The sequence below is a fragment of the Eurytemora carolleeae genome, unplaced genomic scaffold (assembly GCF_000591075.1).
Source record: "Eurytemora carolleeae unplaced genomic scaffold, Eaff_2.0 scaffold994, whole genome shotgun sequence".
In the NCBI taxonomy this organism is placed as follows: Eukaryota; Metazoa; Arthropoda; class Copepoda; order Calanoida; family Temoridae; genus Eurytemora; species Eurytemora carolleeae.
Window position 1 is genome coordinate 10,568 of NW_019396907.1, and position 13,562 is coordinate 24,129.

Below are 13,562 nucleotides of genomic sequence, written 5' to 3' on the forward strand. Positions count from 1 at the left end.
TTTTTATCACTAACAACAATTATTCTGTTGGTTAGTTTTATCATTTTCTTTTTCTAGAACGAAATTGAGTTTTTGCCACAAACTTAAATTTTCCAATACCTATATCTTTGCAAAATGATGACGTAAGCCTTTGATATTTCAAACTATGAATTCAGTTAGACAGAATAATCTAAGTTTAAAATATCCTATGTTTACACTATCAGGTTGAAAAGATATAGGAATTTGAAAATTTGAGTTTGTGACAAAAACTCCTTCCTTTGTGCACTATTTCTGGTAGGACTTAATTACCCCGTAACTCCATAAGATTTAATTTTACACCCAAGAGAGGGTAAAAATTAACTTTGCTGCAGCTATATGGACTTCAAGACTTTATTGCAGCTATATGGACTTCAAGACTTTGTTGCAGTTATATGGACTTCAAGACTTTGTTGCATGCTATATGGACTTCAAGACTTTGTTGCAGCTATATGGACTTCAAGACTTTGTTGCAGCTATATGTACTTCAAGACTTTGTTGCAGCTATATGGACTTCAAGACTTTATTGCAGCTATATGGACTTCAAGACTTTGTTGCAGCTATATGGACTTCAAGACTTTATTGCAGNTTTGCAAAATATTAAATGTAAAATGTGCAAGTAAATTACAAAATATCAACAAAACTTACTAAAATTTCGTGTTTTCAAGTATCTGCACCTTGTAAAATGTGACATCTGTTGAAAGCCGTAAAATAAATGATCTTTTTTATTTGAGAAAAGTATAGTGTGCTATAGTGCTAATGATACCCTTCTTTGCACTAATAGAGACATCAAGCAAGAAAAAGAGAAAATGAATTATCACAATTTGAAGTAAAAATGATTTATTAAGATATGTAAATTGTACAGGATGAAACTGTACGGAATTTATTTCCTAATATTTATGACTCAATGCAACTCTCAACTTTTTCTTTTTTTTGCCAAATCATTAGAAAAGTCATTTAAAGACTATATTATTGGGAGAAGACTTATTTAGCCTTGAAATCGTCCTATATTTTTCAGGTCGTCTTTACCGTCTCAATCTTTGTGGGTAACCCGTACAGTATCATATCTAATAAATGTATCTGACATCATTATTCATCCTTTATTTTTATTTTGTTTAGTTTAATTTTGTTGGTAAGCTGTTGGGACCAAAAGGGAACTCGTTGAAGCGTCTGCAGGAGAACACGAATACCAGGTAGGGAGGGGGTTTAATGTATATAAGCGTCTCCAGGAGAACACGAACACCAGGTAGGAAGGGGGTTTAATGGATATATATAAGGGTCTCCAAGAGAACACGAATACCAGGTAGGGAGGGGAAATAATGTAGAAGATATTGTCGTTTTTACGTGTTTTTATGTTTTTTACTTCCTGCAGTAGAATTGCTCAATTCACTTTTGTGGTGAAGCCACAATTGAAAATAATCAGTTTTAAAATCAAATGCAGTAATTTCTAATTCATAGTTGATCACAGCTTTTAATTATACCGTTGTGAAGGGGGCTGATGCCATCTTTGCAAGGAGGGTTACTTGAAATAACGCTTACATTCCATTTAAAATTAAAAATGACAAATGGAATTTTGCTGCAGAGTCCGGCATGTTGTAAGTCGACTTTTAGACTCAAGTTATGAGTATGATTCATAATAATAATTCATTTAATAACTTACTAGTCAAACTTTTTTCTTTGTAACAACATCGAATGTACTTCAGTATTACTGTAGTTGATAAAATATATTCAATTTTCCATCTTTTTGGTAGTGTCATAATCTTGGGTGTAATGCAATATTTTCCTGAATTTTGCATGTAGGAGATTAGAGGTTATATCTTTATAAAGTTAGTGTGTAATCAAGCTGTACAGGATAAAAGAATAAAGTTAGTGTGTAATCAAGCTGTACAGGATAAAAGAATAAAGCTTACTAGGATTTGAGAACGTCAAATAATGAAGGTTAATGATAAAACGGGGTTAGATAGTGCTTTATTTTACGCGAAAACGGGAAAAAGAAATAAACATGAAAAATGGAAAATAGAGAAATTAAAAGTGGGTTAGGAAATTGCAAAAGATTGGATTTTAGAAAAAAAACCGAAGATTTTTTTTGAAAGGTACGTGGAAGTAATCATTAGAAAAAAAACTATCGTTAACACGTTTTAACAGTGCTAGATTTTCTATTGTAAACATAAAAAGATAATTTCTAACTCGTCTGTGATGTAGAAATATACACGATAATCCTAATATAGAAGTTGTATCCGGGGTTGCCGACTTCATACAAAAAATAACATTACGCTGAAACTTTTAACTTCAAATAGAGATGAAATTTGATTTATTTAGAAATGAATTTTAACGTTCAAAGTTCCTCATTAAATAGAGATTAAGTCAGAGACAAAAATGAAACTTATTTTTCAAAACTGTAAAATTATTTATTTCTGATTTTTTAGAATGGCAATCTTCGGCAAAGGAAGCATGAAAACAAGAAAACAGGTTTTTTTTCTTTAATTTTTTTTTTATAAAAATCTAACTTTTTGAAAACATGCAGCTCTGGTTCAATATGAGGAAACTTGGATTATTAAATCTAATATTTTTATACTTTAAACTTCAAGTTTACACAGTTTAAAGTTCAAAGTGTAGTTTAAGTATAAATTACATAAAAATTAAATTTAAATAACTTTCAGGGGACTTTAAAACAAATTTCCATCCTCACCTCTAAAGGCTTGATAAGCTCGCTATTTAAAAATTTCCCTACACTTGATCCTAGAAACATAGTAAAAAAACTTTAACATTTTTTTGATGTATTTTATAATCTGTGTTTCCTGAAACTCTCCTGATAAATTTTAAAACAGCAAACATGCATTTCCTTTCTCAAGAAGTAAATAATTAATTAGTTAATTAATTAATTATCTGTCAGGAACTGATGTTACTTAACTCTGGGGACCCTAAATACAAACACCTGGAAGACGATCTTCATGTAGAGATATCCTGCTTCGGGCCGCCAGTAGAGGTTAGTTCAGGGTCATCTTGTACCGTTTCGCCTTGGTTCACAGTGCGTGGTCGTTCAGGGTTATGTTGTACCGTACTCCGTCTTGGTAAACAGTGAGTGGTCTTATTATTATAGTGTTATCTTGTACCGCTCAGTATTGGTACACGGTAAGTGGTTGTTCAAGGTAATCTTGTACAGTACCGCCTCGGTCGACTACAGTGAGTGGTCGTTCGGGGCTTGGTTCAGGGTTATCTTGTACCCTTCAGTCTTGGTACACAATAAGTAATTGTTCAGGGTTATCTTGTACAGTTACGTCTTATGTACACAGTGAGGGCACACCGAGAATTGTTTAAGGGACATCTTGTACCCTTTAGTCTTGGTACAAGATTAGAGTGGTCATTAAAATACATCATTTGCCGTTTCGTTTAGTAGACGAAAGGATTCGTGCACAGACATATTGATATTCTTCAGTCTTGTTAGATAATGAAAGTAGACATCTTGTACCTTTCCGTACTGGTCCAAAGTGAGTGGTTGTTCACGCTCAGCTTGTACCATTCAGTCTTGGTTCAAGGTAGGTAGTAATTCAGGGTCATCAGGTAGCGGTTCGTCTTTGTTCAAGATGGATAGTCGTCCAGGGTTATCAGGTACAGGTTCATCTTTGTTCAAAACGGGTAGTCGTCCAGGGTCATCAGGTACCGGTTCGTCTTTGTTAAAAATGGATAGTCGTCGTCCAGGGTTATCAGGTACAGGTTCATCTTTGTTCAAAACGGGTAGTCGTCCAGGGTCATCAGGTACCGGTTCGTCTTTGTTCAAGATGGATAGTCGTCCAGGGTTATCAGGTAAAGGTTCATCTTTTTTCAAAACGGGTAGTCGTCCAGGGTCATCAGGGACCGGTTCGTCTTTGTTCAAGATGGATAGTCGTCCAGGGTTATCAGGTACAGGTTCATCTTTTTTCAAAACGGGTAGTCGTTCAGGGTCATCAGGTACCGGTTCGTCTTTGTTCAAGACGGGTAATTTCAGACCCATCATGTACTGTTCCATCTTAGTTCATGGAGGGTAGTCGGTTAGGGTTATCTTGTATCATTCCGTCTTAGTTCTTGATGGGTAGTCATTAAGGGTCATTATGCATTGTTACCGCTTGGTACACAGGCGAAAATTATTCAGGGGCATATTGTAGAATGACCATTGCGTTTTATATCTTAATGTGAAGTCATTATTCGGAACATATTGAGATTCATACCTAAACAGTTTTTTCCTTCCATGCTACCATTCTTTATCTTTTTATCAGTTCGTTCAGTTTTCATTGTATTATTCAAAAATTAAGTTTCATATATAAGATGAAATTTTTAAAACAGAAAACGCCTTTTTGATAGATTTTATAATTATTTCCTGTTCTTAACGTCTATACAAATGTTTGTAATATTATTTTTTTTTATGAAAATATTCGGAGAATAACTAATTATAACTGTAAGAGACGTGGTAAGAAATAATGAGGATGGGATTTCCAATGCATACTTCTTATTTATCTTATATATTTTTCATAACATGAAAAGAAAGAATTCATTTATTAGTTTTTTATTGTTATTAACATTTCAACCTTAACATAGTATGTCTATTAAGAAATATTAATATAAATGGAATAAGAAAGAAAAACTATTTTTTTGTGTATAGGCTTAAGCAATATAAAAAGAATAATTCCTCTGGCTTTGTCCCGATTCTTAAGCATCTTTTTAACAGAATTATACAAAGAGAATGGATGAAGTAGGGGTTTTCTAAAGACTGCTATACACAAAAAGAGTTAAGATTGAAATAGAGAAAAAAGCATAACATGAGGATCAAAATTTGGAATAATCTAACAAAACTGTTTCAGTACCTCTTTATGTTAAACTGTACTGCAAGAGTTTTGTCAGGTTTTTCAAATTTTTATCTTGAAGTTAAGTTTGTTTAATACAAATTTCAAAATATAATAGCTCTTCAGGATCAGACAGTACCTTTATATATAAACTGTACATGTTCAGGTTTACAGGAATATATCTACAGCTCTACAATATATCAGACAGTACCTTTACTTATTAAACTTTACATGTTCAGGTGTACATGAATATATCTACAGCTCTACAATACATCAGACAGTACATTTACGTATTAAACTGTACATGTTCAGGCGTACAGGAATATATCTACAGCTCTACAATATATCAGACAGTACCTTTACATATTAAACTGTACATGTTCAGGTGTACAGGAATATATCTACAGCTCTACAGGAGATTAGGCAGTACCTAGTACCAGACTGCAACGACGTCATCAGGAAACAGCACTTATTATAAAAATGAAAACCAAAAATATAGAATCGGGTAATAACAACAAATGAAGAAGATACAGTAATTGTTCTTAAAATTTGATTTATTTGATCTCTGTAACTTTAAGCAATGCCAGTTTTCAAGTGTTTCTCATACAGTGGCAGACAATGGGGGTGGCAGGGGGGGCTCAGCCCCCGCCCCCTCTGTAAAATCTGTGGTTTCAAGGGGGTTTTCAGGCCTCAACAGGTGTTGAGCCCCTCTTGGAAAGAAACAATAACCCTCCCCTCTATGGCAAATGCCTGTGCACGCCCTCGATATCAAATATCAAGATTAAAGAAACTCTAATCTATGAGAGAGGAAGTGAGAAACAGAAGATTAGATTTATAGATACAGAGTCGGTTGTAAACTTTATAATTGATCTTACACACACCAGCACCAGGGCAAAATCAGAAAATCTGAAAAAATGTTGTTTTCTCATGTTCAATTTTTCCCTTCTTGTTTCAAGTAAAAAGTTAGATGAGAAAAAAGTAAAGAACCTTGTTTTGTTTTAATTTTCGTATAAGAGAGGGGAAAGTTGTTATTTAGAAAATAAAAAGAATAATGTTTGTTTTAAAGGCAGCAACAGAGGGTAGAGCTTACTCAGATAGATGTTCACAGGTATAGTTGTGGGGGGGGGGGAGTTAAACTTTATGGGGATTTAAAGAAATGTAGAACGTGGCTAAAAATCCAATTTTGATAACGACATTCCGAAATGAGTTAAACTGGTCTTTGCTCTCTAGCTTTATGACTATCACTGCAAAGATTGCTTTGAAGAGAAGAGAGAGGGTTTATAAGAGAGGTAGAAATCAGAGGAAAGTTAATATACAATATTAGAAGCGCAACTAATCATAACTTATATTAGCAAAAAGGTTTTGTAAAACTTCGATATTTCTTCCAATTTGTTGCAGTAAGGTTCACATCCTCCACAAATCAGGATTTAATTATTTTTTCATTTTCCCTTTTCCTAAATGTCATGAAAAGATGTTCTCCTTCTTCTTGACAATACATCAGTGTCTGGCAACTTATAATAATAATTATTTATTATTGAGAACAGAAATAATAGAAATACGAACATAGGAGAAATAAGAGAATGGAAGAACATAGGAGAAAATATAAAAAAGGAGATCAGAAGAACATAGGAGAATAGAAGAACATGTGTGAAAATAGAAAACATAGGACAATGGAAGAGCATAGGACAATAGAAGAACCATATGAGAATAGAAGAACATAGGAGAATATAAGAATATAGGAGAATAGAAGAACTTAGGAAACTAGAAGAACATAGGAGAATAGAAGAACATAGGGGAATAGAATAATTTAGGAGAATAAAAGAACATAGGAGAATAGAAAAAACATAGGAGAATAGAAGAACATAGGAGAATAGAAGAACATAGGAGAATAGAATATTTTAGGAGTATAAAAGAACATAGGAGAATAGAAAAAACACAGGAGAATAGAAGAAAATAGGAGAATAGAAAAAAACATAGGACAATGGAAGAGCATAGGACAATAGAAGAACATAGGACAATAGAAGAACATAGGAGAATATAATAACATATGAGAAAAGAAGAACTTAGGACAATAGAAGAACATAGGAGAATAGAAGAACATAGGAGAATAGAAGAGCATAGGACAATAGAAGAACATAGGAGAATAGAATAATAAATGAGAATAGAAGAACTTAGGACAATACAAGAACAAAGGAGAATAGAAAAAAGTATAAGAATAGCAGAACTTAGGAGAATAAAAGAACATACAGTGAAACCCTTAACAACGAATACATCGGAAAAATTTATCAAATGTTGTCTTGACAATTTTTCAATGAGTTTTATATTATATTTCGTAAATTTCAGTATTTGCGAAAATAAATAAATAGCCATGAATATGCGGGAACAGTTTTAAAGAGTTCCATATAATCATTTAATTAAAAAACTTAATATCTGAAACATTCTATTATCAGAAAGTGAAGAATACGACATTTGATCAATTCTTCAGATGTATTCGTTATTAAGGGTTTCACTGTAGTAAACATAGATGAATACAAGAGAATGAAATAGTAAATAAATATAAGAAACGAATGAGAAAAATATAAGATGGTTAGAAAAGTTTTAACAAAGTAATTATTTGCAGAGAATGCAGAGAGAAGAGTAAAATTATTTTAATTGCATCTGGGTAGGGGGNAAGATTTTCTGACAGGAAATACAAACACAATCTGAAAGTCGACTCAATCATCGCAATGAAAAGGATTTAGTTTTAACATTTTCAACATTTTTCCAAATTTTCAAATTTTATTCCTGCTCTCAGGGAATACAGTAGTTTACTTTTTACACTTTTAAGTTCGTGACTAAAGGGGAGGTAATTTTGTGATTTAATTTTTAGGAATTTCTTGAGAGCGGATCTTCGCCCTTATACCAGCAAATAAAACTTTTCAAAATTTAATAATGACATAAAAAAATGTTTTAAAAAAGTTTGAGCATCTTATTCCAGCGCTAAAGATAAAGAAAAATGTTTAGTTTTTATTTTTCTATTCTAATGTTTGGAGGTTCATAGGTAAAAAGATTTGGTCATTTTTGGTTTATCCTAAGGTTTTGACACTTTTAATTATATTTCTTTAGGGATTGCAGTTCTCCAGTCTGAGTCAGCTTCAGTAACTAAATGAGGACCTCAATATTCACATTTACCTATATTTACAATTTACATGTCAGTTTGGATTGTACATGTAACATGTTTTACACTGTACAAGACCTATTCATTTCTGAGTAAAGTTTTGTCTATTTTCAAACATATTCTAGTTATATGTACAAGCTTTACTCTTCGTAATGGATTGTACAAGGACTTACACATTGTAGAGAACAATACATTAAACGTTCAATGTAATGGGTTGTTTTACACTCTTAAAGGGACTGTTAGCGTATTTTCAAGTGACCCTCCATTGGTAGTGTGGCATGTCCGATTCACAATGGTATCCTGTAAAAGCTAAGAATATAAATAAGTATAAATTAGATGGTTGTTTTTGAAAAGTAATTTTTTCATTTGTGGAAATGAGTCTTTGCCACAAACTCAAATCTTCTAATCCCTATATCTTATCAATCCGATGGTGCATACATTTTATATTTCAAACTTACATCATTTGATCGAACAGAATTCATAGCTTGAAATAACTAAGGTCTACGACAATGGGTGGCAAAGATATAGAGATTTGAAACTCAGAGTTTGTGGCAAAAACTCAATTTCTTTAAGCATCTCTGCATCTCTTAATTAACAGAATTAAAAACTTTTCTAGCGACTGGTCGATCTGATTAAGGTTTCCAGGGTAGGGAACGGGTTGTGAATCTAGAATGTCCCTTTTTTACTTAAAAATAAAACGAAAGTCCCTTAAGATGATTTTGAATGTTTTACATGTCTTAAAGAATTGTATATATTTTACACGTGAAAAAAATTTAAAGATTTACATGTACAGTAAACTTGTAACTAAATGTAAACGTTGTGATTCAGTGTTTTCTAGGTGTACACTATCTTAATAAAAAAATTCTTTTTTGGATTTTGAATTATGCATTACTTACATCGGATATTATTAAAAAGTAAAAAAACGAACAGAGAAGAAACATGAATTGTATATATTTCTTTCAAGACAATGGGTAAATGTTGATAAAGAGATATTTATTGTTTTTTTTTTCAAATTCACAGCTGCATTTAAAAAAACTCTAAGAAAAAAAACTAAAATTTTTTAGCTCAAAACTAGAACATTAAACATGAGAATTTTACTGCAGTTCTTCAATTATCATTAAGAGAAATTTTCATCTTTTAAAAATATATAAAATATATATATCAGGAAAATTTTTTTCTGTAAAAAAAGAGTCTGTAAATATAAAGACCACGGAAAATCTAAGAAAATGAATGGATAAAGAACAAAAATGAAGAGAAATGAAGATATTTTTATCTCAACATTTATTTGAAAAACATGGTTTCTATTTCAAAATTGTTAACATGAGCTCAACATGTAAAATTTAACTTTTACATAGTACAAAAGTATGAGAAGATGTGTTCATTAGAGAGGGGTGGGACTAAGGAAGTAAGGAAGAAAGGGGGGAGGGACTAAGGAGGGAAGGAGGAAGGAATGTTTAAGAATGTCCCGGAATGTCAGCAAAGTAAAGAATTGATGACCTGTCACTTGTCGGTCAACACACACTGCCCAGACCAGGTATATTCATTGTATGCAGTTTTAGAAATTAGTGGCGCTCCCTACCCTTGTAATCAGAATTTTTCCTTTGTATTCATATTGTAATGATTATTGCTACTATCGATTACAATTTCGGGTTTTCGAAATCAATCATTTGCTTCGTTTAGAGAAAGAGCGTGAACAAATGTCTTTCTCTTGGTCCCTGTACTTCTTTTCATAAATCCCATTTATGCTCTCTTTTAAATATATCTCGCAGAGTATGAATGAATGTGATTTATCAGCTTTTCAGTTTCCTATGTGTTTGTAGAGGTCCACACTTCTTCTTGTTGCAGTACGTTAGCTCTCAGTCCGCATATAAATTTCTCGAGTATATTTAGCTCTTCTAAGGTTTCCGCCAATCCAGCCTGTGGTTCCAGAAATCCAGCCTATGGTTCCGGAAATCCAGCCTATGGTTCCGGAAATCGAGCCTGTGGTTCCAGAAATCCAGCCTGTGGTTCCAGAAATCCAGCGGAAGCATGACAAACCATAGAAGATCATGAGTTCGGAGCTGTTTCTCCATGGTTGCAATCCTCTGTCTAGTCTGGATATACTTCCGATTTGCATTCTTCAATTCCTCTCTTTCAGGGAACTCTTCGATTAACTGTTCCAATTACGTGTCAGTCTGAGCATCTTCCACAATCTCAATATCTTGTTGATATCCTTTAGCTGCTCCAGTTCAGCATCTATCTAGGCAGCTTCCTTAACTTGATATCTCGTTTAGCTGCTCCAGTTCCGTATCTCTTACACTGCAATCCTAGCTGCTACTCCAGCTGCTCCTAGAGTCTTTTCTATGTTAGCTGTTCATTACCGGAGCTGCTCCTAGAGTCTCTGCTGTTAGCTGTTCATTAACGGAGCAGCTCCTAGAGCCTTTGTTATGTTGGCTGTGCATTACCGGAGTTGCTCCTAGAGTCTCTACTATGTTAGCTGTGCATTGCCGGAGTTGCTTCTAGAGTCTCTACTATGTTAACTGTGCATTACCGGAGTTTCTTCTAGAGTCTCTACTATGTTAGTTGTGCTTACAGTTTGAGCTGCTCTCAGAGCTATCCCTAAAGTCTCTGCTATGTTAGCCTTACTTACAGATTGAGCTGCTCCCAGAGCTATCCCTAGAGTATCATCATGCTTTAAATATTACAAATATTTCTAATTTTTCTCTAAGAATTTAAAGCAGCAAATACTCGGAAAAGTATACCTACTCAAAAACCAAAACCTAACTCAAAATACTGGCAAAGACTATTGGCATGGAGTCAAGTTAGAAAATTAAAAAAAGGATTTTTGGTTCGCAAATCTTTTGGTATTTAAGGAGTCGGACGAATCGCAACCATCGGGATAACTCAGTATTGATTTCGGTGCAAATCGTCAAATAATTTCCAGCATTTTGCAAAAAAAGTAAAAAAGTCACGTTGGGCTGTATTTCAAACTCAAACTAAATTCAGTTCATTATTTAAAAAAAAAGTTGTTCCCAGAATGAGAGCAGGACACAAATAGTGTAAAAAGCCGGAGTATTTCCCGGTTTAATTTTCTCCTTTATTGTTCATATTTATCAGGATGTCTCGTTTCTAATTTACAGGTTCAATTTTCTTCTTTATTGTTAGTATTTATCACGTTTCCACTTTTTCTTATTGACCTTTCACAGCTTCAAATATCAACTAAATAGGACTGTTCAGATGTTTCGGTAATGCTTGGAAGTATAAAATACTAGTCTATCTCGTATTTCAAATTTGTAAATTGATGCTCAATCTACAGGGTGTCCCAATAAAAATGGGAATTCAGTGACGAATTCGATATCGTCTTCATAAATATTTCTTCGATTTAGTAAAGTGATACCTACTGAGAAAGCTGTAATCTGTAAGAGTTTCGTCTGCTATGTTTACATTTTGTTTGTTTATGTTTTGACTGCATACGGTTGTACTTGGTAAAACAAGAAAATTTCAGTATACAAACAGAGTAAACTTGTCCGTCTTTACTGTTCATCTTGCAGGGACATTATAGACACATCTTTACAGTCTTTTATCCTTTTCATAAAATAAACTCTAGCAGACATAATAATATTATGGCTTTTTATGTTAGGTATTACAATGCTAATTCACAACAAAGACGATATCAAATTCGTCACTGAATTCCCATGTTTTTTGGGACACCCTGTATCAGCATATTCTCTTTGATAATACAACAAAGAAAAACTTTTCTGCAATAGGAGGTCGACTTTTAGAAGAAAGTCAAGACTTTAAATAGTTCAATGAATGAACACGAGACACTGAAATTGTGCAGTGTATACAGTTAAGTATTTCTTTAACAATGTCGCCTTCCTATTCCATTTGTTTATGGTTCTCACTGCAAGTGTGTAAAATTGTCAGCTAAGACAGTTCCAATCTTTGTAGAAACGTGACCCTAGTGTGCAAAGTATTTAGTCTTTTATATTTTCAAATATATTTACTGGACTTGTGAGTAACAATTTTAGTTTTTAATTGTTGCAATGCAAGAGGAGTCGCCGAGTCTTTGCCACAAACTCTGATTTCACAATCCTCAAATCTTTACAACACAAAGTCGTAAATTTTAGATATTTCAAACTGTAAATAATGTTAAATCAAGTAATCAATGTTTGAAATTTCAAAAGTCTACACCAACAGGTTGCAAAAATATAAGGATTAGAACATTTGAGTTTGTGGCAAAGACTCAATTCCTTTACAACTGTCCTGTCAAAATTTATCCACTTTGATTTCCCACAAACCGTTCTCATGGGGTCATGTGAATTGCCACAAAAAAAGTTGAGCCTGATCAGTTCAGACGTTTTAATGATACAAACAAACTAAAAGATAAGCAAAATTTAGATGAAACACATTCTGGATGGATGCCCAAGTTTATTGTAGCACTTTCATTCAATCTACTTGAGATGACACTTTTCAATTTTCTTGTTGTTTATTTTATTTATAGAATAATTTAATGATTGAAAATATTATTTTTCGAATACGACAATGTTAATCTTTATGAAGACGACTTTGGAACATTTTTTCGGTGAATGCCATATAATTATGATAACCGTCCAAAGAATGAGACGCCCACCGTGAACTAACGAGAGAGAGAGAAGCATTCGGTTTCTTTTATTTGAAATCAAGCGTGTTTTCGTCTATAACTGAACAGTCTTTAGACTTACAGATTTGTTTATTTTATACTTTTTTCATTTAAAATGTATATGCCAACAAAAAAGTATTTAATATAAAAGGCTATAAAATTATGTAAAAGGGGTCAAATTGTGATCGAAAGTCACAGTTTTCTGAAATATTGACAGAACCGTTAAATCCACGTGCGCCTGTAAGTGTAAGCTAGTTGATTTTACTCCGATAAAGAATAGGGCCACCCATAACTTCCAAACGTTTTTATTGGGTTTTTATTCGGAACAGATTCAGAAAAGGTTTCGTAAAGCCTGTACGAATACGGACCCAAATTGACCCGAGGGGAAAAAATAGAAAACTCTACTTTTGTACATACTATTTTTATACTGTAAGACGACCTTGATCACTATTTTCAATACGCATGCATAGCTTCATTTGGACATATATAGTCCCCTATCGAATCGAACTGTTTATATATATAGTCAGATTCGAAATGAACGGGCTCGTTAATTGTTAAAAAGTAACTTTGTACGTTTGTTATCAAATTCAATCCATATTTAAAAACTAAGAACGCTAAGAATATCGTCTTTCATGGAAAACGATCTCTTCAATAGTCCGAATTTATAGAGGGGAAACCCTGCAGTATTTCAAAATGAAGAATATTTTAAAATGAATTTCTACTTTCCAACCAAAACAAAACGCTTAGTGTTTCTGATTGAAAAAAGCAGTTAAACTTTCTTGTGGGATAATTTATTATTAGCGTATGTTTACGTGCAGTACTAAATATAAGACATGAAGTACGGTGCTTAACATTTTTTTACAGGGTGTCCCAATAAACATGGGAATTAAGAGACTAATCCGGAGTCCTCTTTGCAAAGAATTAGCGTTGTGTTACCAAATTTAAATGGTCA

The 13,562-nt window shown here is 33.1% G+C and overlaps 1 protein-coding gene across 1 annotated transcript; it reads left to right on the top strand.

The window, feature by feature from the left end:
• Positions 1 to 467: 467 nt before the first annotated feature.
• Positions 468 to 8,387, top strand: LOC111709968 (KH domain-containing, RNA-binding, signal transduction-associated protein 3). Its single transcript, XM_023483952.1, has 7 exons — positions 468 to 497; positions 1,135 to 1,208; positions 2,442 to 2,484; positions 2,909 to 3,001; positions 5,218 to 5,291; positions 5,899 to 5,940; positions 7,938 to 8,387. The coding sequence occupies exons 1-7, from the start codon at positions 468 to 470 to the stop codon at positions 7,957 to 7,959; spliced, it is 378 nt and encodes a 125-aa protein (XP_023339720.1). The 3' UTR covers positions 7,960 to 8,387.
• Positions 8,388 to 13,562: the final 5,175 nt, after the last annotated feature.

Bases quoted from the DNA above. Each gene is read 5' to 3' on its own strand.
- LOC111709968 (XM_023483952.1), top strand. From the start codon at position 468: ATGGACTTCAAGACTTTGTTGCAGCTATAT. The intron at 498-1,134 runs GTACTTCAAGAC...TATTTTGTTTAG, and splicing joins AGACTTTGTTGCAGCTATAT to TTTAATTTTGTTGGTAAGCT. The intron at 2,485-2,908 runs GTTTTTTTTCTT...ATTATCTGTCAG, and splicing joins GCATGAAAACAAGAAAACAG to GAACTGATGTTACTTAACTC.